The following is a 27,629-nucleotide window of genomic DNA, read 5'->3' on the forward strand; positions in this document are numbered from 1 at the left end:
TTATACATTTTGTTGGAATAATAAATAATAACAATAATAAATACACTATATTGCCAAAAGTATTGGCTCACCTGCCTTGACTCGCATATGAACTTAAGTGACATCCCATTCTTAATCCATAGGGTTTAATATGACGTCGGTCCACCCTTTGCAGCTATAACAGCTTCAACTCTTCTTGAAAGGCTTTCCACAAGGTTTAGGAGTGTGTTTATGGGAATTTTTTGACCATTCTTCCAGAAGCGCATTTGTGAGGTCACACACTGATGTTGGATGAGAAGGCCTGGCTCTCAGTCTCCGCTCTTATTCATCCCAAAGGTGTTCTATCGGGTTGAGGTCAGGACTCTGTGCAGGCCAGTCAAGTTCATCCACACCAAACTCTCTCATCCATGTCTTTATGGCCCCTGCTTTGTGCACTGGTGCACAGTCATGTTGGAACAGGAAGGGACCATCCCCAAACTGTTCCCACAAAGTTGGGAGCATGGAATTGTCCAAAATCTCTTGGTATGCTGAAGCATTCAGAGTTCCTTTCACTGGAACTAAGGGGCCAAGCCCAGCTCCTGAAAAACAACCCCACACCATAATAATCCCCCCTCCACCAAACTTTACACTTGGCACAATGCAGTCAGACAAGTACCGTTCTCCTGGCAACCGCCAAACCCAGACTCGTCCATCAGATCGCCAGATGGTGAAGCGTGATTCGTCACTCCAGAGAACGCGTCTCCACTGCTCTGGAGTCCAGTGGCGGCGTGCTTTACACCACTGCATCCGACGCTTTGCATTGCACTTGGTGATGTACGGCTTGGATGCAGCTGCTCGGCCATGGAAACCCATTCCATGAAGCTCTCTACGCACTGTTCTTGAGCTAATCTGAAGGCCACATGAAGTTTGGAGGTCTGTAGCGATTGACTCTGCAGAAAGTTGGCGACCTCTGCGCACTATGCGCCTCAGCATCCGCTGACCCCGCTCTCTCATTTTACGTGGCCTACCACTTCGTGGCTGAGTTGCTGTCGTTCCCAATCGCTTCCACTTTGTTATAATACCACTGACAGTTGACTGTGGAATATTTAGGAGTGAGGAAATTTCACAACTGGACTTGTTGCACAGGTGGCATCCTATCACAGTACCACGCTGGAATTCACTGAGCTCCTGAGAGCGACCCATTCTTTCACTAATGTTTGTAGAAACAGTCTGCATGCCTTGGTGCATGATTTTATACACCTGTGGCCATGGAAGTGATTGGAACACCTGATTTCAATTATTTGGATGGGTGAGTGAATACTTTTGGCAATATAGTGTACATTGTTGTGTACTCTTCATCTTTATGAAAATCACATTTATTACATGGAATAGTAAGAATATTCAAACATGGGAGCTGTGGGAGGAAAGTACCTCTGATACGCAAACAGGAAAGATTAGAGACCATGGTTGTTGTCATGTTATCATTGCATGGCTCTGTATGTATGTCAATCCTATGTTGGAGGCAATAACTCTCTCATTCCCCTAATTTACTGTGAGACTTCACACGCTCACGTCGTACAGCGGCATCTTGTGGCCACTGTTGTCAAAGCAGCTTCATTAGTAATTTAATACGTGTGATGGCCCTTTCAGACACAACGTGGTTTGAGCTGCTATATGACATACATAAAAACTCTCCTTAAGATCCTGGCCATGAATATCACAAAGAGAAAAAAAGAAAATGCATTTGACTTTGTGCCGAGAATAAAGACACAGCTCTCACTTTGGTTATATAAGGACCGGATGGCTCGTTGCAATGGCCCCCAGTACCCCATACTCCCACAGTACCCCCCACAGGACCCCACGTGGGACACGTCGTAAGCCTTCTCCAGGTCTACAAAACACATGTAGACTGGATGGCTTGAAGACCTCGTTGACAAAGGCCTCAGCCGGATGTTCCCAGTTCACCCTCACTACACGTTTGGGTTTACCAGGTCTGTCCGGCAGCCTCCCCCGCCATCTGATCCACAGTTGACAGTTTTGCTCCTCTCTTCACCCGAATGTCCAAGACATACAGCCATAGATCACAAAGTCCATCATCAATCTTTGGCCTAGGGTGTTCTGATACCAGTTCCACTTATGAATCACCCTATACTCAACCATGGTGTTTGTCATGGCCAATCCATGACTGGCACAGAAGTCCAATAACAAAGCACCACTCAGGTTCAGATCAGGCAGGCCGTTCCTCCCAATCACCCCCCTCCGTGTTTCTTCATCGTTGCCCACGAGAACGTTGAAGTCCCCCAGCTGAACTATAAAGTCCCTAGGTGGGACACTTTCCAGGCCGCCACCCTCTGAACTGCAGAGTACCCAAACATTTCCTGGAAGGTTTGTGTCTTTCCTGATAAATTCTTTATTGCTTCATAATTTACAGTTCCCTGTATGTTTTTCTTCAAACAAAAGGATCTACAAGAAAGTCATCACACACTTTGTAAACAGAATTTGTTACATTTAATTATATTTGCAAAAGTTCACGTCATTTCATTTTGTCATGTCTTTTTTAAATTACACCGATACTAAAACTCAAAAATAAAAACGATAGAAAAAATACAGTTCATCGGCGTTCAGAATTCTTTAAAGACCTCTATGATGTCTGCTTGTTTAAAAGTTCTTCACACACATTAGTATGCTAATGACACATTTTGAATCAAAATTATGGTAAATCTGCTATGATATGTACACGGTAGCAGCATCAAATGTCAAGAAAATATATAATATATAATATATTGCTTCACAGATTTGTTGACACCATTTATGTTGTTCATCACATGAACTGATTACTCACCTGACCTGCCAAAACTAAAAGTACTTCATTCATAAATTAGCTGCTGGAGATATACAGCACAGTGTATCACATTTACAGTCACTAAAACTGCTGCACAGTTTGCAAATAAATTCATTTCATATCTTCAGTCTATCAGGAATCAAGTTTACACGAACAGTTGAGGAATCAGTTTCATGTGATACAAATATAAAAGAGCTTATATTTAATAATAATCACAATCATGCAGCTATTTCTACAGATACCTCAAAGGGATAAACTGAAGACAAGAAATTATTTGGCATGAAAACAGAGCATAGCACTGGTCTACATGTTAAGGCAAAGTTTATGCAGGTTAATATCTTATAAATAAAAACAGAGCCGCCGTTTCACATAAATAACGACTCTTTCATGTCAAACTAGAAATATAAAACGGCACAGAAATAAAAGGAATGCCACTTTGTTCGATTTTGGACAGTTTAAATATTTGGGTGCAACAACACAACAAAGATGATACTTGAAGTTTTGGACATGAATTGTCTGTTAAGAACCTTGCTGAATGTCGTGTTAATAGCAGCAGTTATGGTCATGCCTAGGTTGTAATAAATAGAAAGTCACCACCATCAGAGGTCTTAGCATGACGGGCAGTGAAACAGCTTTTCATCCCTGAATGCCCCTACAGGAGAGCACATCATTCAGACAAATAAATAAACTGGACAGAGACGCATTAAAGCTCTTCAGACATGAAGCGTAAAGTAGTCCAGCACTTCAACTGAAACATCCTCAACTCCTCTGACTTCAGACTGTCAGTCAAGCAGATACATGTGGTCGGTTTAAACTGGAGAGAGGAACGTTTGTCTGAGGAGAAAGACCATCAGAATAACACAAACTGTCAGTCTCACAACATTTTGCAAAGGCAGAAATCAAGTGATGAACGACTTCACAGTTGAGCATGAACTCTCTCTAAGCTTTCTCCTGCAGAGGGTTGGATGGTGGCAGCGCTTCCTGCTGCACATCCACAGCACTGCTGTCTGATACCACCTCAGTGGGGTGGCTGTCCTCCTGTCAACACAACAGAAACCAATACACATAATCAACATAATCAATACCATTTCATTCAACTACTGAGCGAGTAGAAAACTCTGACAGACACAATGAACAACATGAGCAGATATCTATATATACACACACATACATATATGCATGTATATATACACACTGTAAATACTCCTCAATCAACCAACTCAATTTTTATAACTGCTCTTAATGGTCTGTTTACATTAATCGCATTTTGTATGAAGTATCCAAAACACATATAAGGACCACAATGTTAAAAACGTAAAGCACATGAAACCTAAAAAGCTGTTAATTGGTCATATAATAACAAAAAAAAAACACATTGTCTTCATAAAAGAAGTGAAAAGTTTCCAGGAAGCTCCTGTGTGGCTGACTTACTCTGTGTTTGAGGTAGGACAAGTAGGTGTCCCACCCTAAGGTGATAAAGTTGATGTACACAACGCGGAATTTGGGAGAGAGAAAGTAGAAGTTGATCATCTGTGCGACAGGCCAAACACACCAGTCCGCCTGCAGGCAAGAACAGCACAGATTAGCATAAACAAACCTGGACAGATTACCCAGCGCACACATCGTTAAAACTGTGAGAAGAGGAGGGAAGTCTGCTCCGTCTGCTGAGCAGGCTGGGAAATCAACACAGGGCACGGGCCAAACTGTGATAAACACTGGCTCCGACACAGAGGTTGTATTTGATCAGTCACTTTCAGCTGGCGATCAACCAAGATTTCTGTTTTTACAAATCTGACTGAGAGGAGAAACAGGTGGTTTAGCCAGTGAGCTTCTTCAAATACATTATTTTCCAAAACATTAGAAAGCACACAGTCTCAGAAGTCATGAATAAATATAGTTAGCATGTGGTGATCACAGATGATTGTTACTCATCAGCTATACTGATCACATTTCAAAGGGTCAGTAGTAACACAAACAGAAAAACATTGGAGAGCCGTTTGATGCTGAAAAGTGAGTAAATATAATCTGCTCAACATTTGCACAAATGCAGGCACATGAAGTCTTAAATAACAAAACAAAGACAGAGAGTCTACAGTCATGCTTGCTGCTCTGTGAGGCTGAGGCTGAGCCAAATGCTAACGCCAGTAGGCTAACATGCTGATGTTTAACTGCTATACTGTTTACTATGTTTAAAAAAGTTAAGTGCTTTTGTTAATTAGCACAAAACACAGACTACAGCTGAGGCTGATCGAAATATTATTAGTGTTGAGCTTAACAAAACCAAAAGGAAATTTGGACTGATGCTCACATTCATCTTCTTGTGCTTTATATGAACACCAAAGGACACACACAGACAAGACAGTCATGTTCAGTTTAAGTTACAGTTACAAACGCTGAAAAGCTGCAAAGTAAACTTCTCATCTCTGCTTCAGAACAAAGAGGAACTTGTGATGTGATGAGTGAACGATATTGTGAGTTCATGTGCACTGATCTGCTGCTCCAGGTCTGCAGGTCAGACCCTGACAGGTGAACTTGCCTTATAAAATTCCCAGAACTTGTCTCTAAACTCCTCCCATCCTTCGGATAAAGTGCGTCCCTCCATGAGACCCATACCTGCAATAAACAGAGTTGTCTGTCAGATGTGCGTCAGCGCCGCGCTTCATCAAAACCAACTTCAGGTAAGGAGTGTCAAACTCTTATAAAACATGGTGCGTTCTTGATTGTTGAGGAAGTTGAAGCAGATTCATTTCATTTTCTTTCGCAGTTATTGTTACGTGATATGTAGCCAGAGAATAATGGCTACTTTGCACATAAATTCCACTGTATTAATCATCTTAAATGGACATATAAGATGTGATTTGTCATATTTAATTGCACAAATGTACAGACACACAAAAACAACCTTTCTACCAATCTAATGGTGCTTCTAATGACGCTTTTTAGGTTCAAGGTTCTGAGGTCATACAAAGTGGATTTTTCCAAAACAATAAATCTACTTTCCACAATTTCTTAAGTTTTTCTATCATAACTTTTTATTTGAGGAGAGGAATGGAGAAAGAATGGGCAGACTGTAGCCCTTGGAAGTCATATTTATTGATATATTTAGTATAGCCTACATAAGAAATGTAAAGGCACTTCAAGTACAGCCTTGGAGGAAGGAGACAGGCTGCTTAGTGCCAATAAACTCTGAAATTCTTCTCACCTAAAAAATACCACATCCCGATTGTCGGTGAGGCGATAAGCTGGTCCACCAGGACCTTCTTGCCCACGGTGTTCAGAGCTCTGCCCACGTAAACTTTGTCCAGCCAGCGGTACCAGTAGTGCAGCATTGGACCCATGGAGCAGCCCACCACAAACATGCGACCTTTAGGGGGAAAGATTCAAGGGAAAAAGAAAGAATTAATGGCAATGAGTCAGTCATTCTTTGAGTCATCTTTACTACGTATACTGTGTTTGGAAAAAATAGGTTGAGACAGCACATGTTCTCCTCTGTATCCTGTGTGCAGGAATAAGTTCTTTTGTTTTAGCAAATTATCTGAGGTGCTGTACAAGCAATCAAAGTTTGATTTATTACTGCAGAAATTGTTGATTCTAACAGAATCATTACTGCACAGCTATGGATTCCCTGTTGCCAAAAAGTACAGCATATGTTCTCTGTATCCTGCACACAGTCAGTTACAAAAACCAGGACATTACATTACATTCATTTGTCCAAAGTGACTTAAGATGATGCTTCTCTACACTTTTTATTTCATTAAGAGTGAGGCCAATCATTAAGTCACGGCTGGAGCAAGGCACCAACAGGTTGATGGTGCTATTCCCACATTGCAATTATGACGCCCGCCTGGCTCCACTTTTCTTCTCTCACCTGTCCTCCTCCAGTCTCGGACTCTGTCTGGCTCCTTGCGGGTCTCCCAGCTCTGCTGCAGGGAGTCTCCCAGTGCCAGCATGACTCCTCCACTCAGGGTGTTGGTGAGCAGCAGGTACCGGCCCTGGAAAAGAGGCCGCCAGGACAACTGTATCCGGACCAGAAACTCTTTACCCACCCTGGGAAGCATGATGTTTGGACCGCAGAGAGAGTGCTGTCATCTGCAGGAGAAAAACAGCTCTGTTATTATTTCACCAGTGCGTTTTGGCACAGGGCCTTCATGGTGATCTACCAAATGTGTGCAACACACAGCCTATATATACACTCTACAAGAAGGCTGATTCTTTATCAGTTATCCAGTGAGAGCTGGAGACATAGATGGCTGCACCTCCAACACAGGTTTCAAAATAAACACACACAACAAAATAAAACAAATCTCCCAGTCACAAAATACCTTCACAATAATAAGAATAGAACAGAAAACCTGGCTATATATGAGTATTTAAAACTGCTTACAGTAACTCTAACCTAAACTAAAGCTCTAAATCTAAAGCTAAAATCTTAATTCATTCCCTTTGGATGTAAGCTTCTTAAGATTGTAAATGCAGAAAGAATCTTTTCGTTTCCTTATGAATTTAATATCATCCCATCTGGGTCCCAAATCCACCTGATTAATGCCAATAAAATAGAAATTCATCCGAAAAAGATGTAGCTATTAGCTGTGGACAGCTAATTATTATTATTTGTTATTTACATTTATAGCCTCACCTGTGACTGAATGAATAAAGCTTTTTGTGTTTCTGCTAGATTTGCATTTGACACAGAATTGTTTTTTCCCCAGACAGAAACTGTTGAACCGACTTTAAGGTTCAAAGTTCATGCAGACAGATTCACTGACCGGCTCCTTGACACTGTGCTAATGTAGCTAACAGTTAGCCGTTAGCTAGCTAGCAGATTCTGCCTGGCTCATTTAAACCAGGATTTACAGCTCAGCTGCCCTGACTATGTCGCTGGAGACAATCGGTTAGTGAACAGTTTTCTATTTGTCACAACACAAGCGCTGACATTCATTCAAATCATACATTCAATTTCACAATGATCTTTCTGCTTCCTGTTTAACGCCACATGCAACAAACCGATTTGAGTCGAGTCTGAGCCGGTGTTTCCCCGTCAATATGTGTTTCCTTTTCCCTTAACCTGACCCCGACCAGCTAACTGTGCTAATACTAAACATAACCTGAGCCGGCGAAGAAACACCGTTATTACGGGAGGGAGGGGGGGATAAATGTTGAGCGCCGCCTGCTGGCCTGGAGGAACAACTGTCAGAACTGCGCTCCATAAAATACAGCAGTGGTGTAAGAAGTACTTGTAAAGTCCTAGTAAACCTCCCGAATAACGGACAATGATGGAAAAGTTGTGAGTGAAGACAGCATGTCGTTCCTTTCCAGCATCAGTTTGCTTTTATTTCAATGGTTCATCAAACGCATCATATGTGTTCCATATTAGTTACAATTCACATTCCAGGATATACTTATATCTTTCTGTGTCTTTTCTGTCACAGAAAGATTTCTGTATCTGCCTTATTATTGTCCGTATTGGACATGTACTGACTTTTGACTTTTTTATTACTAATAGATACAAATCTTATTATTATTAGTCAATCTCTTTTCATGACCAAAAACAAATCACACACACACACACACACACACACATATATATATTACAATAAATAGTTTATAAAAGTGTAAAACTTCTTCAGAACAATATGTACAACTTGTGTTGTCTCTTGTCCTGATTCTGCTGACAAAACATTGCTGGTTGATAAATGCGTGTTTCCCTGAATCAGTCTACAGGTGTGTTTTTGTGTAGGAGGGGTTTCTCCCTGTGGTCCCTCTCTGCAACTGCTGAGAATTATGAATAAAAGCTAAAACTATCGCCATTTATCTTTTTTAGATGAGTATTGTTCCATTCCAATTGTCTGTATCTTATTGCAGGTAATGTAATTGATTGTGTTTTTCTCCCAATGTTATATGATTTATCATTGCAAAGAAATTGTTACAAACCAAATCTCTGTGAAATCTACAGCAGACTTACATTACTCACATTAATATTACTATGATTATATTTTAATATTCTTAAATGTGCTCATGACTGATCAAACTGTGTAGATTAAAATATGTAGATTTATCATAATATATGTCATATTGCATTACAGTTCATTGTGACTTTGTGATTCATTTTTAATCCAGTATTGTATTCATATAGTAATAGTGATGTGTTTTTGCAGTGATATTTCTAAAATAACCATCATAAGACCAGTGTCGGTTAATGGGTGGAAATGGCAGCAGTGGCTGCTGCTGACCTCCTGATCAATAATTCAGTCTCTCCAGCAGCGCTCATCAATAATAAAGGACAGGGTGAGTATTTGAGGTGGGATGTTTCAGGACAGTTGTTACGGCGCTGCTCTGCATTCGCCAGACGGACTGTCAATCTTCTTCACGGCCTCCAATATCCCGCCCACCGTCATTCATTTAACGTCAACGTTTCTGGCTACGTAAAGATGGCGGAGTTACAGACAGACCGGAAATTTATTTTTCTTTCAAAATAAAGTCGTTGAATTGCTCGCGTTCAGTTGACGAACACAAGCTACTAGTTACTGAAAACTTCAACCCTTTAAAGGGGACCTCCAACGATTTTAATTACCGCCACTCGAGCCAGGTTGGGAACAGTCTATGGTCAGAAAACTACAAGTCTGGAAATGAAAAAAGAAAGAAGGGAATTTCTCACACATCTGTAGCCCACTCCTCATCTCTGCTTGAGGCTAGCAGCTCCAGGCTACATTAGCTGCTACTATAAAGCTTGTTTCATAATGTCGTACTAATACACATCAATAACACCAGAGAGTATCTTTGATAACGCACCCGAATCCACAACTGAACTGTCCGAAGTCAGTCACAAGTGCATTGTGGGTAAGAAGGCGCTAGGATTTGGAAGGAAGAAGGAAGAAGTATCTATGGAGTAAAATCGATTATGATCCCTTTTTAAACTGTCCATGAGTCCCTCAGTGCTATCAGAGTACATTGTTAAATATGTGAAGTAGTCTTATTAGGCTTTTAAGGATACCAATCAAACCTTATTTGATAAATCACAGCAGTCGGAACAATGTTTTTACAGAATCAGAATCAATTTTATTGGTCAAGTATATTGATAAGAAATTTGACTATAGTTCACATTAGCTAGCAGTTCACTTGCAAAGCAACACAGACAATTAAAATGACATGTGAATACATGCATTGTGGGGTTTTTTTCTATCACTTAATTTTCATTGTGATTGTCGCATTTTTGTCGAGCTACTAAAACGAAGCGCCACTCGTTTTTAACGGCTTTTATTTTGGAATTCGTAACCGGATGTTATGTTGTATAACCTTTCTGACTTGACAGTGGTGTATCTGCGGGTTCTGGACGCGGTGGACAGCAGCCGGATAGAAATCTATAAAGGTGGGCTTTCTGTCTTTATTAATCTCTTGCATTGACATACATCTTATATGTGAATATACTGTTTACTTTATCTTGTATTTATTGTTTATGATATAGTTATGCTTAAATATCAAGGAAAGGATTTCAGATTAAAGAACCTTTGACATAAGATGCTCCCATTAGAACAGCTGTTTTCATTGTGAAAACCATAAAACCGTCATAGATGCCTAAAATGCGTATTTATTCGTGTAATCTGTGTGGATGGATGTGAAGTCTGTGCTGCTGGTTTAGTGGATCTGTGGTTGGACTCCGGGCCTGTCCTGCAGGAAAGGCGTTTCACACCGTCCGATGGTTGAAATCAGGAAAATGTGTTTAATGTGTCAGAGGCAGGAACAACAGAATACAATTAAAACACTAACATCCATTCACACTGCAAACCAGACGAGAATCATCATATTTCATTTTTGACGCGCATACGTACAATTATCAATAATATTCTAACAATATTTTAATTATTATTATCATGAAATAACCTAAGGTCACCACTGAGTGCCATAGACTCAGTGTTGGTCCGAATATTTGAATGATTATTGGAATATTATTGGAATTTAATACATTAAACGTTGGGCCATATGGAGGACTGTTGTTCCTGTGGTAGGGTAAATCATTCAGTCCTGGACCAATCAGAACTCGGTTAGTGCCTTCATATGAATTGGTGTGTGTGTGTGTGTGTGTGTGTGTGTGTGTGTGTATGTATTTGCTTTTCATGCTGCAACAGCACATCCCAAAAAACAGAAACCAGCTCCACATTGATTCATATTTAAAACAATGTAAAAAATATTGACTATATTGGGAGTTAATTGGATGAAAATATACAATATATGAATGCTCAGTTTCATAAATGTAGACTATATGAATGGATATTGGCTGCATCTACAGAAACTCTTTTTTTTCCTGAATTTGTCGATTTTTAAACAAATTTTGATACAATTGAAAGTGTTAGTTTCACCTTCACCTACTGTTTTCAAAGCTTTTCAGTATTGTACAGTATAATAAAAACTGTGTAATACCGTAATAGTTGATTCAGCCGTTTGGCTATTAGAATTAATCAATATAATGGTACAACACAACAATACAAAGAGCTACATGGACTATAAGATTTAAAGTCTTCTGGTGCTGCAAGAGTCTGCAGTCTGCATTTCCTCTGATGACAGGAAAGTCACTGGCGTTCAGACCTGAAGGCGAGAGTGACGCATCTGCCGGTTTCTCCTGGGAAAAACACACATGTTGCCACAGCACCAACCGGGATCAGATTCATACGCTGGGTCGACATCTTTTATTACAGACTAGACATTCGTTAGACTGTCAGAGTTATGATTCTCTTGTCTGACCACAGTCGCAGAAAAACAGACTGAAAGCTCAGATTCGTTTCTAAATGAAGACATTTCATGCCTTAAAGACCTGCAGTGGAGACTTGTATTGTCCCATGACAGTCTAAAGCTGCTCCAGAGGCTTTTACACACTCATAAGAAATAAACAAGAAATTTCTGAAAGGGAAACATGGAATTCTTGTAGGTTTTGAAGCATAAAAATGCTCAAATATAAGCACAACATGTAAGCTATCAGCAGTTTTACTGTATTAATAATGGGAACTGGTCCTTAAAAAGCTATATCAAAGCCTACTATCACCACGTGGGAAACATAGAATATCAAGAAGTGTCATTACCATTGGAAAGTAACAAAAAAAACCTTAATGCAAAGCTTTTGAACAATAGGTTTTTGAAAAGAGACACTAGGCATGTAAAAACGGGGAAGAAATGTGTCAAGTAACAGGCAAATATTTAGGAAGTACATATAGACTGGTTTACAAGCAGACACCAAACTGTTTTTAATCCAAAACGTCCTGGATTCACCTGCAGACTCGAGCACCAACAAACATCTCCCACATCCTGGCTGCTCTCCCCTCTCTGCTTTCTGTTTGCTGTAGAGAGAGAAAAAGAAGAGATGCTATTTTTAGCTTCCTCTCCTCTCATCTGCATCCCCACGCTTCCTAGAAAAGGAGGCACGTGATTGGAGGAAAAGGGGGAAAATGCCGTCTCAGGCAACCTGGAAGAAGCAGGACAGCAGCTGCATCAAACCACGGCTGCGTTAGTGAGGACACGTCTTCTCTGTTTTAGTACATTATTGGTGATTGTTTCACACACAAGGCTGTCTGGTAATAGCGACACATGAAAAGTCAGGTGGACAGTTGGATGTGGTAAACATCAGATATCATTCAGCTGTGAAACCTTGACAGGACGTTTGATTTATTATAATAATTTTTGTAAATTCATTTGACCAGTTTGTGTTTCAGTGGTCCAGTTTTAGTGTCCCACTTTACCACCCTGATGAGATATCAAGTCTGTAACACTGAATATTTTTAGCATTCTGGCATCAAAAACACTGAATAACTGACAATTATTTACCGTAGAAAGAGAGAACATCACTGCAGACGGTGAGGAAAGATGCAAACACCAGCAGTTTGCTGGAGGGGTCAGAGGTCAAATGGCTTCTGCCTTCACTTTTAAACAACATCAATAACCCCCTAAAATTAAATTGATGTGAGTTTTACAAGCCTCTTGGCCAGTGTAGACCGGAATGGTGGTCTTAAGATGGAAACGACATCCTCACGTATTCCGTTAGAAAAATGCCTAATTTAATCTAGACTAAGATAAATATGTGATTCCTCAGAGTCCTGCTGGTTTCTCTTTGCTAGTTTAGATTTAGCTTCCTAGTTCTGGTCCTGGTTGTGATTCTGGGTGTGAAAACATAATTTTCATGTTTGGTAGAACATTTTAGATCTGTGAAAACCTTTTCTACCCTCTCAGCCTGGTCACAGATTTCAGATTTTCTTCCTAACAACTAATTTACAAGAGTTTGCAGCCTATTTGCAGTAGTGAACGATTGCTAATATTGTATTGCTTTTTTAAAGAGTACAAGCAGTAGAGCAAGAGGGATGCTTACTGACTGGCAGTGTGAGGATACACAGAGGATGGAGGGTGAAGACTAGTGTTGCTAATGCTAATGCCAGCTAGTTTGTCCATCTCATGTGCGGTCATATGTGCTTGATGCTGAAGTTCACGCTTGTCGACTTTCTCCCAGACCCTCACGTTCGAGGATTTTTACCTTGTCAGTTTCGGTCAGAATGCTTTTTGATGTGCTGCGTTCAAGTGCTCCTATAGTGTCAGTTGAATGAGTTTGATTGGTGGAAAGTACCAGGAACTGTGCTTTTGGTTGTAGATACCCCAAAAATAGATGCTGTAAAGGAGTCTCTGATTCTGTTGCTTTTAATCTGTTGGCACGTGAAATAGATTGGGTGCCCCTGCAAGCAAGATATTTAGCTTAGCCTGTTAGGCTAGCTGACCCTCGAAGTTCAAGCAGCCAGTGGTGGAAAATGTAGTGGATTATAATTATTGATGCATTAATGTGTTCATCACTTTAATGTTGCAGCTGGTAAAGGTGGAGCTAATCTTAATTACTTTATACTCTGCTGGGTATCTTTTGAATTTCTTATCTTACCCTGTAATTATACATAATTTATGTGTTGCTTATGTTTTGTATTATTAATCTGAATCTGTAAAGTAACTAACATCTAAAGTTATCAAATAAATGTAGTGGAGTAAAAAGAATGGAAAAACTCAAGTAAAGTATAAGTACCTCAAAACTGTACTTAAGTGCAGAATAAATATACTTAGTTACTTTCCACCACTTCAAGCAGCTCATAACTTTCCCAGTCTCCAATATGGTGTGTTTACGTTGCCTCGTGTAGCTAAAGACGCCCCTGTCAGTCCTCTCAGCAGGTTTCCCAGAAACTGTCTTTAAGCAGGAAGGTGTTTGCGTGATCTGGGATCGGTTGAGGATTAACTGTTGGTCTGCAGGAAGCCACCCAATACTGATTAAATGACCCTGACTCGCTGGCCGCAGCAGCACTTACCTGCGGATCAATCCACCTCCGGTTGGACGTCAATCTCCTTTAGGTGACAGGTTTAGAGGAGATCTTGATGAAGTCATCGTCTTGCACTGAAACTCTTGATGGATTGATTGGATTATGATTAAAAAAGAGAGGATGGTTTGAAAATCCAGGCAGAGAAGTGAAGATGTAACTACTGACAATGTGCTCTTAAGCAAAGCAGAAAACCTCCAGCTGCTTCAGCGGAGATGGATGGATGAGGAGCTGCACTGTTAGCTAGCAGAACTCCCTTGGTTGGTGAAGACTGAAAATATTTTATACATCTTCAATGCTTTATATTATATAAAAAACTAGTTATATACTCTTCTGTGGTATCAACATTTTCTCACAAGCATATATATAAAATCAGATGTAGTGACTGTAGATATTTGAGCATCCAATCTCATCATGTAAAACTAAAAGTAACTGGAGCAACAGGTCAGAGAATATGGGAAATATTACAGGAAATCTAAAACCCCAAATAGTCAGTATTAATCAATATTAACTCACCTCTATTGTTATTTTTGTCCTGAATCCTTTATTTAGATTCAAAAGGTCTGAGAGACAAATTGTATTTAGAATCACTTTGTTGGTTAAAATAAGATTTTAGAGATATATTTAGAGATATCTGTCAAATGTTGAATTAATAACAATGATGGTAATGTTGATGAGACTTTAGTGATCCCCATGGGGAAGCAGGGTCATGAGTCAGCACATTCAGTGGCAAAAAGGACAAATGGACAATTAGCTCAAATTATAAATCAATATGAAACAAGAAATAAGCAAAAATGCCTCTGTTCTCTGGCACCAGCTTCTCCAATGTGAGGATTTTGTGAGTTTTGTCTGTCTTATATCAGATGTTGGTCGGACAAAACAAAACATCTTAAGACGTCACCTTGGGCTGTAAGAAATGGTGATGTGCATTTTTCACTGGATTTCACAAGCAAAAGAAAGAAACTGTTAGTTGTAGCCCAAGAAACAGTGTCCTTGAGCAAAGCACTGAACACTGAAAGTGTGAGAAAAAGTCTAAGTTGCCTTGAACAAAAGTGGCAAATAAATGTTATGTATAGTCAATTGTTCAGCTTGCAATTTCTTTAAATCATAAGTTATAACAAACCATGTGTTATGGAAGCTCTCACAGTTCGGCACACCTGACTTATAGCTTTGTTCAAAGGCAGTTTACTATCGAGGCCAAACGAAAGCAGCAGCGACGTCCTGCAGGCTGAAACACATTTGCATAATGAGAATTTGTTAATTACTTTGAGATTAAGCACAGAGGCCTCAGTCTGTAAGCTTCTGTATCAAATTAGTGTTTAGTGAAGGTTAAGACAACTCTCTTCTCCTCGGCTAATCTCGGAGACGCAGAGGAAAGGCTGCAGTAATCTCACCACGCCGACACTCAACAGTCTCCTCTGAAAGCCAACAACAGTCCAAGATGGTGTTTGACAAGCACCTCCTCTAATTGCTGCTGTTAATAACTGTCACATACTTCATTTTTAGATGTTGCTCCAGCACTTTGGCCTAGAACAAGCTCAATAAATCTGCATTTTAGATAACCAACCATTAGGAAAGAGGCAGGGGGGTCAGATCAAGCTGCAGCAAATATTCCTGAAGTTGTGAATCACTTTCAGAGAAAAGAAAGGAGAAATAGTGGTTTAAAGGGCAAAGGTGGAGAGCTTTTGGACCACAGCAAGTAGGAGAGGAAGACACGGCAATGCAGGAAAAGGCTTCAGTAATAGAAGATCTATACTCACACTTACAAACACTATGAACGGGCAGGAGAATCAAAAAGAGTGCAATCTGAACTGACTGTAAGAACTTGGCTTGAATGTCTATTTCTAAGGTGGTGTTATTTTCTAATGCAACTCTGCTGAGTCAGCGGCAGTCAGCAGTCAATAAAAAGTACATGCGCTGAAATGAGAAGTGGACACTTTGGTGCAACAGTAACACAAGTAGATACATCTTTAATAAGGCTGGCCAAAGAGGGAACCGAAGACCGAACCCTGACTGTGAGCAAGTGTGATCTTTGCTTTAGTCGGAGCCAGAGGAACAGTCTTTGTCACATTTTTGGATTTGGTTTGTTTTGGTGACCAATAGAGTAGTTCAGTGATGACAGATTAAAGACGTCTTAGGTCTTTTAGTTCAACGTTAGCATTTTGTCATTTTTGTGAAATGTTTGTGTGTATTTAAGATCTTCCCTCGACATCATTATTATAAAGCCATTTTGACCAGGTGTCAGATCAGCTGTATCAAGAAGTGTGCTTCTGTTTTTCCCTTTGCTTGTTTGTTAAAGGTGTTAAGAAAGGCATCAGTGAACCACCCCTCCTTAACATTTTACACAATTCAGCCTGATGTTTGATAACTGTGGCTCAGTTGTCAACATACCGTACGTCTCCTTCAAGCCCTGCGTTTGTTCTCATTTCCTGTTGTTGGTGTGGATTACGCAGTGAGTCACACTGCAGTTCACTTCACTGCGGAGCATTGGGACTCACATTTTCATCTGAAAGACCCGATGCCAAACGAGCTCAGCCCCATGAGGTCATAGCTAATTTGAAGTTGCTTGCGTCAGATGTCACGTGAATGTAAATGAAGTCTCCGTGTTGATTATTTCAACGTTTCAAACTCTTTGCAGTCGATGAAAATACAATGAAACAATGAAAACATCACTGTCCTAATAATTTCAATGCATGTTTATTTGTTCAGACAACAGAAAGGCTAAACGTGTTTGTTCACTGATAAATTATTAAATGTATTGATTAAATTCAAGCACACTTCAACATCCATCAGTTCAAGCCCTTGAAGACTGAATGGAAATTAGGCTTCAAATAGCAAATATATTCAGATTTCAGAAAATTCAGTCAATAGTTGGTATAACATACATATATATAATATATAATATATACATTTAACTTTAACACTATTATAATTTAGAATTGTATTAAGTTTTTTCCAAATAAAATGCTCAATAAATTTAATCTAAGAGTAAATTTTACCCCCATGATCATTTTGTCAGATAAAGTTTCTTATTTCCCAGATTTTGTATTCTGGATTAAAACTCTTAATATTTATTGTGAATCATGTAGTCTTATATATAAATTTACGCAGGAGCTCCAGGCCGCAGATTTGTGAAGAACTATTGATGTAACAGGCGGAGCAGAACTCGACAACCAGTTATGTTGGCCGTAGCTTTAACTCACATCTTTAACTGCCTGCTCAGCCTCCTTGCATAAAAAAAACAACCGATGTGTTGAGGAAGGGTCGACGCTTCTTCATTATTTAGCAAGCATCTCTGTGCTCCTTCATGTAAACCGATAGGCTGTAGCTCTGAGGAGGGTGCAGTTGTTTTGTTTGTGCTTTATTCCCTGAGAGTTCTCGTGTTCCACTGCAGCCGAGTGGAGATAACAGTCTAAATATAGAGCAGGGTGCAGGGACTCTGAGACCTGTGGGCTCAAGTCATTGTGCTCTCAAGAGTCGACAAGGGTTCCTGAATCCTTTCACCCCTCGTAGCCCTGAATTCTTGTAGCCCACTGGGCTTGTAGCTGATTTTTCTACTGAAGCTGGAATTAAGCCTCCAGTCTTCTTGAGAACTGCTTTTTGGATTGGCGAGTATCCTCGCCCGACAATTTCTGTGATCCGACATTCACACCCAGTCCACGTTGTAATTAGCCGGCTGCGTGTTTGAACTTCTCTCTCAAGCTCTCTTTTATCATTCTTTGCACAACGATTTTCACTTTTCATGTGAGCGACTGAGTTCAACTCTATGAATGTCTTCCAGGAGAGACTGACTGAAAATGTTCAATTTAAAATTACCACTCTCATATACTTACTTCTTAGTGGTGTCACTGTTGGTGTCAGGCTACATCTTTCCTTGGCTGTAACTTCAGCTGTAAGCATGAGACTGCATGTCAGACCTGCACAGAACAAGTGGTCCACACGAGCACTAGCAGCTCTACCTGTGTCTCAGCGCTTCAGGTTTCACGTCTCACTCTGGACTTAGACCGACCGGTCTGCGTCCATCAGATTGTAGCATCACCATTTTGACTGTCGTTGATCACCCAACTTGCAAAGAAGCAGCTGAAATCATGTTTTGGGGTAATAAATCTTTGGCAGAACATAGCTGGCTTAAAATAACACTCTTTTGACAGTAATTGATGGCATCGACATTAAGCTATCGATGTTAAAACACATGTCCAGCTGGTGAATAACAACTAACCCTAACTCCAGAGTAACTTCACTGGACTTCACCTGCAGCTGCTTGTGCAGTGACGTATTCCTCACACATCCCCGGCTGATTGTGACTGATTGAGTAATTTGCCTCCAACATTCAGCCAAATTGAGAAAACTCTGATGGGTTTTCTGTTTTCCCCTGACGTTGCAACACGCTGCTTTGATTAATTACCACAAAGCAAATGTGCAAATGTTAGAGCCTGACTAGTTAATCACTATCATCTGTTATGCTGAGTTTTAACAGATTCTGACAGAATCTCATCTTTTGTCTAAACACTCATTAAATGTACAACCTGTTCTGCATGTTGTTGGAAGGGCTTATTGGGTTTAATTTGATTCAATTGGGTTTTTGTTTTGCTCATGACTTAAACAGAGATGGTCATTAATTCAGAAAGGGCTGGCTGCCTTTGCTAACAACTAGGAAAGCCTTGCATTCTGTCCACGCCTGCATCAGGAGGAGCAGATACAAGTTCATTGTCCAGTCCTGCAAGATGGCACCCCAGTTTGCGGGTCTATTCCCCATCACCAGGCAATTCACACTATGCAGTCCATACCGTATCTGCATCTGAATCAGCAAGAGTCCTTGATCACTTTGCCGATTATTGTCTCAATTAATTGATAATGATTTGGTTTATAAAATGAAAATCGTCTTAATTTTCCACAGCGCAATGAGATGTATTGAAATAGCTTGTTTTATTCGACCACATATATTCAGTTTATTGTCATTTATTACACAGAAAAGCAGCAAATCTTCATACTTAGAAAGCGGAAACTATCAAGTTTTCAGCATTTTTGCTTGAAAAACCAGTTGACTAATCAAGACTAATAAACAAATCGTCGCAGCTCTACTCTGCATTTTCTCATTACCCACATCATAGATATAGTTTTCCCTTAAGCTTTGTCAGATGAGCTAACTTGTCTCAGCACTCTCGCCTTTCTACTCTTATAGATAACTTGTTCATGTATGTGACTGACAGCTGCGGATATCTGCTCTGATGTTCTTATTGAGTTATATCAATATCTATATCTATATATCTACAGTATATTTGTATCCCTTTTTGGGACTGGATTGGATGCTCTTCTCTATTGCTCTGTTTCTCATGATTTATGCTAATAAGATGGTTATTTTACCATAAATATTCATACTGTACATAGGATTTTTCCTTCAAATTGATCTTCAATGTCACAGATGTGTTGCACAGATTTCAGCATGGAATGAAATCTCTGAAACTTTTATTGCCTTGCTTAAAAGAGTGTTTTAGGAGTGTGGATCAAACAGAAAATCCAACGCTGTACTCTCAGGAAAGGTCACTGTCATCTATTTTTAAAGCACTGCCAACAGAGCTGTCGTGGGGAGGGGTGCAAGACCCTTTGTGAACTTGGCACCGGAGACCCCCCTATTCATCACTTACATGCATACACACTAACCACAGGACAATGCACATAGCTGCTTATAAAGTTAAATTGTGCAGGACAATTTTGTAGAAATGCATTTCATTTGTGTGTCATAGAAGTGTTTTACATGGAGATAAAACGTTACAATAATCATCTATAACAATGCAAGTGTGTGTGTTTTACACATACACACTTGTATTGTTACGGTGCCACAACAGCGTTACACACAGGTAAAACAGTGGTATGCTCACCTTGAACAGGATTGAACACATCCAACAGCATTATGCACAACTTAAACTGCACTACATTCAACCCACAATATTATGCACAACTTTTAAACTGCATTACGGACACCCAACAGCAATTTACGGTCGTCACATTTCCTCACTTTCTGGTAAAGCCAAAAAAAATAACAACTCTTAGAAAGTCATGTTGGCACATGTTAATATGGCAGCACTACGGAAATCCTGTCATGTTGTGTAATTTGAATAGATGAGATGGACTCAACATAAGATAAGGCATGAATTGAATGAATTACATGAAAGTCACTTTTCTTGCTTTCTTGGCTGCAGTGACATCTGTGTAATTCATCTTGGATGCAACATCCTCTTCAATGGGCTGAATAACGAGCCCACACAGTCTGCCCCGAGACACTGATGTACGCACATAGTTCATTTCTTTCAACTTTGAAATGTCAAACTCCCACATTTGTGAAATCGGGTGCAGAGAGCAGTCACAGCCTGAGCAACTATGATGTTGAAATATTTTATTTAGGCTTTGGATTTGGGGCGCATTCATCTGGAAGCTGGGACCTTAACCCAGGAAGGAATAATCGCATAGTTTCTTTTTTTGAGTGACCTTTATTTTCACTGCACAGACAAAAAAGTTGCTTTGAAGTATGTTGGGTTTGTTGGCCCATAAAAGGCGTGAGGCCCTGTGCAGTTGGACCCCTGACAACAGCTATGGCTGCCACTTGTTGAGGTCACAGAGGTCATCTGATTAAAGTTTTGTTTTCGCCTCTGTCCACAGATGGCCTCAGCAACAGCGACCTACGGGCAGAAGGAGTCTTCGGACCAAAACTTTGACTATATGTTCAAGATCCTCATCATTGGAAACAGCAGTGTGGGCAAAACCTCCTTCTTGTTCCGCTACGCCGACGACTCCTTCACACCGGCCTTTGTCAGTACGGTGGGCATCGACTTCAAGGTGAAGACGATCTACAGGAATGACAAGAGGATCAAATTACAGATCTGGGTAAGACATGGTTTCCTGGCAGAAAGTAAATTGAACTAAGATTTATAATTTACATGTACGTAACATTTTGAGATTGATAGATTCAAACGCAGCTGTGCAATTAGAGTTGGAATCTGTTGGTAATTTATTTTATATATGTCACACTTACTATTATGCACAACTGGCTTATTAAAAGGAAGGCTTAGTGCAAGAAAATCTGCATCACATGCAGCACAAAACAGTATTGGAGATCTGCGATGGTACTGGAAGTCACTGTCACTTACATAAAATCCACAGCATTCAGTCATCCAGTTGCTTCATGACACACTTGTGATCGGATCAGTCAGGACAGATGTTCATACAAGGTGTAAACAGGGCCTAATTCGACCAGTTTGTCAAATATCTCTCCCTTGTATAGATGATGATGATTTCAAAAGCATTTCAGACCAAAATTAACTTCAGACAAGCAGCTGACTACGGTTCGTTGCCTGTGAAAGAAAAATACAAAGCCAAGTTTTTCCACATATGACCTTTGGACCACGTGTTTTCAAACCTTTTTCCTGTTTCCACGATGTTCCATTTGTCTTTTCTTTCCTCTGTGTATTTCTAAGATGAATCAGTTTGAGGATACATTTGACAAAGTTGCCTAATGTTTTGTGCACTGTTATTGCTGCACGGGTAGAGCCTATACAGACACTTCTGCATCCAACAATTACTGTAACTTTAACTTTCCGAAAACGATGATGCATCATTAACACAGCAATTAACACACGGCCAGATGTGTGTCTCTCTCAAGCTCTCTTTTTCCATCTTTACACAACTATTTCTGTCTCTTTTCATGTGAAGTACAACACTATGAATGCCTTCCTGGAAGGATTGTCCTGAAGTGTGTGTCATTATGCCCATACAGTGTTTAAACAATTTTTGCATCTTGTCCCTCTCACCTTCGAGTGTGGCAGTTCAGAGCAGCTATAAACACTTTTGCATTTCTCGGTTGGACGATATGTTGGACAAATTAGTTTGCTTTGAGCTCTACATCTGAAGGATGTGAAAGTTAGCTAGACACTTGATGACAGAAAGATGATGCTAAATCCCTGAGATACTCACCTGAACCTCTGAAACAAAACCTGAATTTTGTGTGAATGTATTTTAATGATATCTAATAATACAGCAAATTACATGTCATAGGATATTTCACAACGTGTTCAACAGAGTTATCTGCCGCTCTGTGAAACTCAGCCCTGTGGTGCAGTTTCATTATGCGAACTGTCCTCAGATCACTGTAAACACACACAAATCTGCAGCACCGTCTTCTCTGCTGCCTGCTCATCCAGCTGACCCTTGGATGAGTACAATACAAATATAATACAATAAAGTAGAGACCAAAGAGACCAAAACACAGTTAGCAACATTAATGTGATTTCAGGACCAAACAGGGCCGTGTTTTTTCAGATGTTTTGTTGCGTCAAACATGTGTTGGCTCCTGAGGGCTCAACAGTGAACACAATTATAAAGCGGAGTAAAGACAAGCTGTGAGAACAGGCCTGCCGAGCTGCAGGAAACTGGTGTGTCAGTATCACATCGTAGATCATCACATCATCTCCACCTTAACTACACGTTCTGCAGCAGGCAGAGCTGTGATGGTGAGCAGAGCAAAGTGTGTGTGTGTGTGTGTGTGTGTGTGTTGTATGTGTAGGGCTGTCTCTGTTGTCAGCCTTTGCCAGGTCTTGCCTCTGGTAAGGAAGACACAATCGGCCAATCAGAGCACGAGGAACGGATGACTGGGTGCTGCTGTCCCCTCCCCCGCTACTACACATCTCCCTGAGTAGATATCCCCCTCCCCTCCCTGTACACACACACACACATACACACACATAAAAATCCCCATCCCCCATCTCTCTGCTGAGACTCCAGAAGAGCAAAATGAAAATGGTCAACACACAGTATGTATATTTATTTCACAGTGTGCAGTTAATCCCATTTATATAGATTTATACGTATATTGTATGTCAAACATATTATCTCAGTTGAAACAGTGGCGTTTGTGGGGTTTTCTATTTATGTGTATTATGTCAGCATCCTGCAGCTAATACAGGAAGATTGGACACCACTTATCTTTTCATTAAACTGGGGTGGAGACTTTATTGCTACATTCATGCTGTCAGTGCTCATGACTACAGTCAAATGTTGAGCTGTAACTAACAATTATTTCTTTCTAATATATATATATATATATTTGAAGAAAACATGAATATAACCTTAGTATAGTTAACCTATATTACACTATTTAAATAAACATAAACTGTTGTATGAACCTCAATGATATCAGAACATATATAACATGTGATAACAACTTATTAATTAATTACAAAAATCATGGCAATATGAGCTTGAATACCTCCTACAGCCCAATTTTTGTATAGTATAGTAATAGTTTGTTCTTGCCCTTCATATCCGTTGATTCAAATTAAAGCATGAAAAAGAGACTATTTCATAACCTCACTGACTTTTCTTCCCTGTTTTTCTCAAGTATCCATGACAAGTTCATGTCCAGACTCCCACCTTAGTTTATCTCGTCTGATGGAAAATTAACATTATTAATGTAATATAATTTAGCATATAAGCTGTTTGCCTACCTAAAGTTTTCTCAGCTCTAACAGTTTTCAGAGCTGATGGTGAACCCAAAGACGAGTACTCCCATGCGTTCATTATGTAATACCACTCAGTGCTACCTACACTGACATTTTGGTTATGGAGCTGATGCTCTCGAGCGGCCTGCAGCACGTTGAGTGGATGAACAGGACTTAAACTGCAGAACAACCAACAACATGGAGCTGCAGCTCCCTGAAAATAGATGTCATACCATATTCTTGTGACCTGAGAAGGATCATGTGTGATTGAGTGAATTGACACATTGATGAGTCCAAGGAAAAAAAAGCTAAAAAGTGTGTGTGTGTACAGTGTGTTGTTTTTGTGTGTGCACATTTATGGACTCTTTGTCAGAGACTGTATGTTGCAGTTCATGTTATGTGTGTGTTGTTTAGCTGCTTCAAGGTAAATGAAGTCCCCAGAACGTTTAATAACAGACACACTGCGGGTATGTATTTGCCGTATATGTGACTGCAACACTTTAGCCTCCCCATTTATCCTTCATAAGCAGGATATAATCATTTGATGAATTGCTTAGGCTGTATCACAGTATAATGTAGCTGTAAGCAGTATGTAAACAGTATGTAAATACTAATAGTAGAGGCAGTGATTGTAACTGATTACTTCCACCAGTCTCTGCAGTTCAGTCTCAGTCATTTGCCCTGTTGATCTCCACACCGACAGCAGAGTGATGCTGTTGGACCAGAAGCTGCTCGTCTCAGAGAGACGCAGGGTGTTGGGTATCAGAAACACTAAGGCTTTAATTCCCTGAGCATTCATTAGCGCTTAGCACTGAAATCCAACCTGACCTGGGTTTGTGGCCAAGGAGAGAGAGTTGATGAAGTGTCACCCGCTGGCAGATTTATAATACGCTGACTTTACTGGAGCACATGGGAACAATGTGTGAGTCTGACATGTCGCATGTCAAGTCTGACCCTTGGTGTGTATGTGTGTATATGTTTGTCTATGTCCCATCTTTAGGCTCAAGTGTTCTGAAATAACGGCAGAAAACCCAAAGTCAAGTGAATTGCTGTACTATACAACAATATAATCCTGGTGTGTAATACTAGTTATAAGCCTTTTAGTTATCATAACCTGAGTCAGAATCACCTGTGGTGTATATACGCTGTGGGAGGAATATGATTTTTGTTTGGTCTTTTTTTCAGAGGTTTTGATGAAAAGAATAACAATATTAATAGTGTTTGCAGAGTGTTTCGCAGTTCAGTGTGGGGAAACTCTAAGGGCTTGTGCCAAATGTCTTTCATGTGGAAAATAAGGAAAAAGGACCAATTAGACTGTCTGAAGAGCTGAAAGTTTATGTGCTGCTGTTTTTTTTATCCAGGACACTGCAGGTCAGGAGCGTTACCGCACCATCACCACGGCCTACTACCGAGGAGCCATGGGCTTCATCCTCATGTATGACATCACCAACGAGGAGTCCTTCAACGCCGTCCAGGACTGGTACGTGAGTGGCTTGGGGGAGTGTCACATGACTACAGTGTACGCCACAGAGCTTTGTGCTGTGTGGATGTTGGATCTTGGATGGAAATTTTCTTTCAGTGGAATTCTGATTTTAGATGTGAAATAAAAGTCACATGTACGGTTCATTTTTCAGGACCAGATTTTGTAACTTTGTTCACTCACTGTGATTCAGATCTTGGTTTAAGTAGCTTTTCTCAGTGCACACATGTGAGAGGAATAATTCAGACTTCAGGATCACACTCAGCTGCTGCGTGGTCACAGTCTTTGAGTTTCCTCTCTGACTGCTGGGTGTGTTGGTTCCCAGGTCGACTCAGATTAAGACGTACTCGTGGGACAACGCCCAGGTGCTGCTGGTAGGAAACAAGTGCGACATGGATGACGAGCGAGTGGTGAGCGGAGATAGAGGCCGGCAGCTGTCTGAACACCTCGGTGAGTTGTTTACACACACAAACACACACTCATTGTTAGGTACACTGACCTGAAGTGAATCAACGGACAGGCTGAACTTTAGTGTTGCTAGATGTTGCTGTTGGATCACCAAAGTAATTAAGAGGAACCTTTTTGGAACCATGAATATCTATTAAAATCCATCAAATAGTTTTCAAGATATTTCACAGTGGAGCCAAGCTGCTGTACACCTGGTTAAAATTGCAACTCACCAGGTGTACTCTACTACATCTTCACCACTAAACTGTGCAGTAGCTCAGGTGACCACGTCCTCATTAAACCTCTCCCACACCCTGTTTCCTGTCCAGGTTTTGAGTTCTTCGAGGCTAGCGCCAAGGACAACATCAATGTGAAGCAGACCTTTGAGCGCCTGGTTGACATCATCTGTGAAAAGATGTCTGAGAGCCTGGACGCCGGAGATCCCGCCGTCACAGGGGCCAAGCAGGGGCCCCAGCTGACAGAGCAGCCCGCTCCTCCTCACCAGGACTGTGCATGTTAAAGCTGACTACTCCCCCGAACCCCTTTTCCTCCCTCTTCCTCCTTGTCCTCCTTCAGCTGGACCCCTGGGCCTCGGGTCCATACTCCATCACCCTTCTCACTCACTTTCCTGCTTCTTTCTGTAACCTAGTAAAGATCATTGGCAAAGAGGGCACAAGAACCAGGTTGCAAAGTGTCTGAAACGCTCTGAAAGGCTCGTGGACCAGTGCTCGGGGTGTATTTGCTTCTGGTTCCTCCTCATAAAGGAGCTAAAAGGTGTCTGATCGTTTTGATCGGTGCAGGTCAGATGCCAAAGTTCAATCAAACCGATCAATGTTTCAGACTCTTTGCAGCACAGGTTCTTGAAGGTTCCCGACCCACCTTGCGTTGTCTCCCTGTGTGGTTTTACAAGAAGGATTTGACGGCGTCCGTCCTCAGAGTGCCATTTAAATCCTTCTGATGTTTACAGTACTTTGTTTCATGTCAGTCAAATGTCTTGAAAAGATGTCAGCCTCGGATATGGTGACCAAGAAGGCCACGGTGGAGTGAATGAGGGAGGGGTGATCCAGCTGAAATCTGCTCCATACTGATGTGTTACGTTTCTTATATGATTCTGGATACACGCAGAATCAAACATACATGGATCTGTGTTTCATTTGTTGTCTCACCTGGTATCTAAACATAGATGTGGCAGGTATTAGCAGATGTTTTGTTTTCGTTATTCATCTGAGCCTTTTCATTTGGCCTTTTTTATGTTTTTACGTTTCTTTTTTTTTGTATTCTGGTGCCCCATTTATTCTTTTCATACATGAAATACCGGGTGGGGGAAAATATGAACAAGATAGCGCTAGGGAAAAAATTGCAAAAAATGAAGAGACACATTTTATTTAATTATATTTATTTCAAATGTACATATAAATGTTGTGCAATATATATAATATTTACAGGTATGCGTTTCTGGAAATGAATTTTAAAAGGAATGAAGTTATATGAGGATATTATCAATTATAAGAGGTCTGTGTTGTTGGGTTTGTTTGGATGATGTGTGGCAGCTCCTCCGTGAGTCGTTTCATTTCCCCGTTGGTTTGGTCTTATGCTGCTTTTCAGAGATGTTGCAAAGTCAGAAATTCAAACTTCCTGCTAAGAAAAATGCAGTGAAATAAGTGAGTCTGAATAACGAGTCGGAAAACTACCAATATGTTTATTATCCTCCAAATCCACTCAGCACCGCAGCTAATAAAGTGAAACATTTTAAAATAGCTCTGATATCAGAGGAAGACGCTTGCTGGAGAAACTTTGTGCTGCTTCATAAATGTTGTTTGAAGCTGGACAGTGACTGTAGTGAAGCTGACACCGGGAGATTTTCAAAATAATCAAACGATTTGAGTCTTCTGAAAGCTCAAAGTCATCAAGGCTTCTTGTCCCAACAGCCAAGATGTTATTGTGTCTGCTGTCACTAACAGACGATGCAAACATTTAAGGATATCTGAAAAGCATTTTGAGCAACACAGTTGTGCAGTTGTGCTTGCTAACAATGCTACATATTGATAGTGATACTGAGCTGGACCAACTAAAAGTATTGAGGT

The 27,629-nt window shown here is 40.5% G+C and overlaps 2 protein-coding genes across 2 annotated transcripts; one reads left to right on the forward strand and one right to left on the reverse strand.

Moving 5' to 3' along the window:
* Window positions 1-3,254: 3,254 nt before the first annotated feature.
* LOC139288110 (mpv17-like protein 2) lies at window positions 3,255-6,858 on the reverse strand. The gene is made up of 5 exons (XM_070909369.1): window positions 6,669-6,858; window positions 6,003-6,164; window positions 5,337-5,413; window positions 4,232-4,360; window positions 3,255-3,838 (listed from the first exon to the last, which is right to left on the reverse strand). The coding sequence occupies exons 1-5, from the start codon at window positions 6,856-6,858 to the stop codon at window positions 3,740-3,742; spliced, it is 657 nt and encodes a 218-aa protein (XP_070765470.1). The 3' UTR covers window positions 3,255-3,739.
* A 13,926-nt stretch (window positions 6,859-20,784) lies between these two features.
* Window positions 20,785-26,065, forward strand: rab3ab (RAB3A, member RAS oncogene family, b). The gene is made up of 4 exons (XM_070908229.1): window positions 20,785-21,009; window positions 24,980-25,098; window positions 25,424-25,548; window positions 25,875-26,065. The coding sequence occupies exons 1-4, from the start codon at window positions 20,785-20,787 to the stop codon at window positions 26,063-26,065; spliced, it is 660 nt and encodes a 219-aa protein (XP_070764330.1).
* Window positions 26,066-27,629: the final 1,564 nt, after the last annotated feature.

This window comes from Enoplosus armatus, chromosome 7, assembly GCF_043641665.1.
Source record: "Enoplosus armatus isolate fEnoArm2 chromosome 7, fEnoArm2.hap1, whole genome shotgun sequence".
Taxonomy (NCBI): Eukaryota; Metazoa; Chordata; class Actinopteri; order Centrarchiformes; family Enoplosidae; genus Enoplosus; species Enoplosus armatus.

Coding starts and splice junctions, on each gene's coding strand:
- LOC139288110 (XM_070909369.1), bottom strand. CDS start 6,858: ATGCTTCCCAGGGTGGGTAAAGAGTTTCTGGTCCGGATACAGTTGTCC. Junction 4,361..5,336: donor AGTTCTGGGAATTTTATAAG/GCAAGTTCACCT, acceptor TCTTGCCTGCAG/GCGGACTGGTGTGTTTGGCC. Junction 3,839..4,231: donor TGTCCTACCTCAAACACAGA/GTAAGTCAGCCA, acceptor TTGTGTTGACAG/GAGGACAGCCACCCCACTGA.
- rab3ab (XM_070908229.1), top strand. CDS start 20,785: ATGGCCTCAGCAACAGCGACCTACGGGCAGAAGGAGTCTTCGGACCAA. Junction 25,099..25,423: donor TTCAACGCCGTCCAGGACTG/GTACGTGAGTGG, acceptor GTTGGTTCCCAG/GTCGACTCAGATTAAGACGT. Junction 25,549..25,874: donor GCAGCTGTCTGAACACCTCG/GTGAGTTGTTTA, acceptor TTTCCTGTCCAG/GTTTTGAGTTCTTCGAGGCT.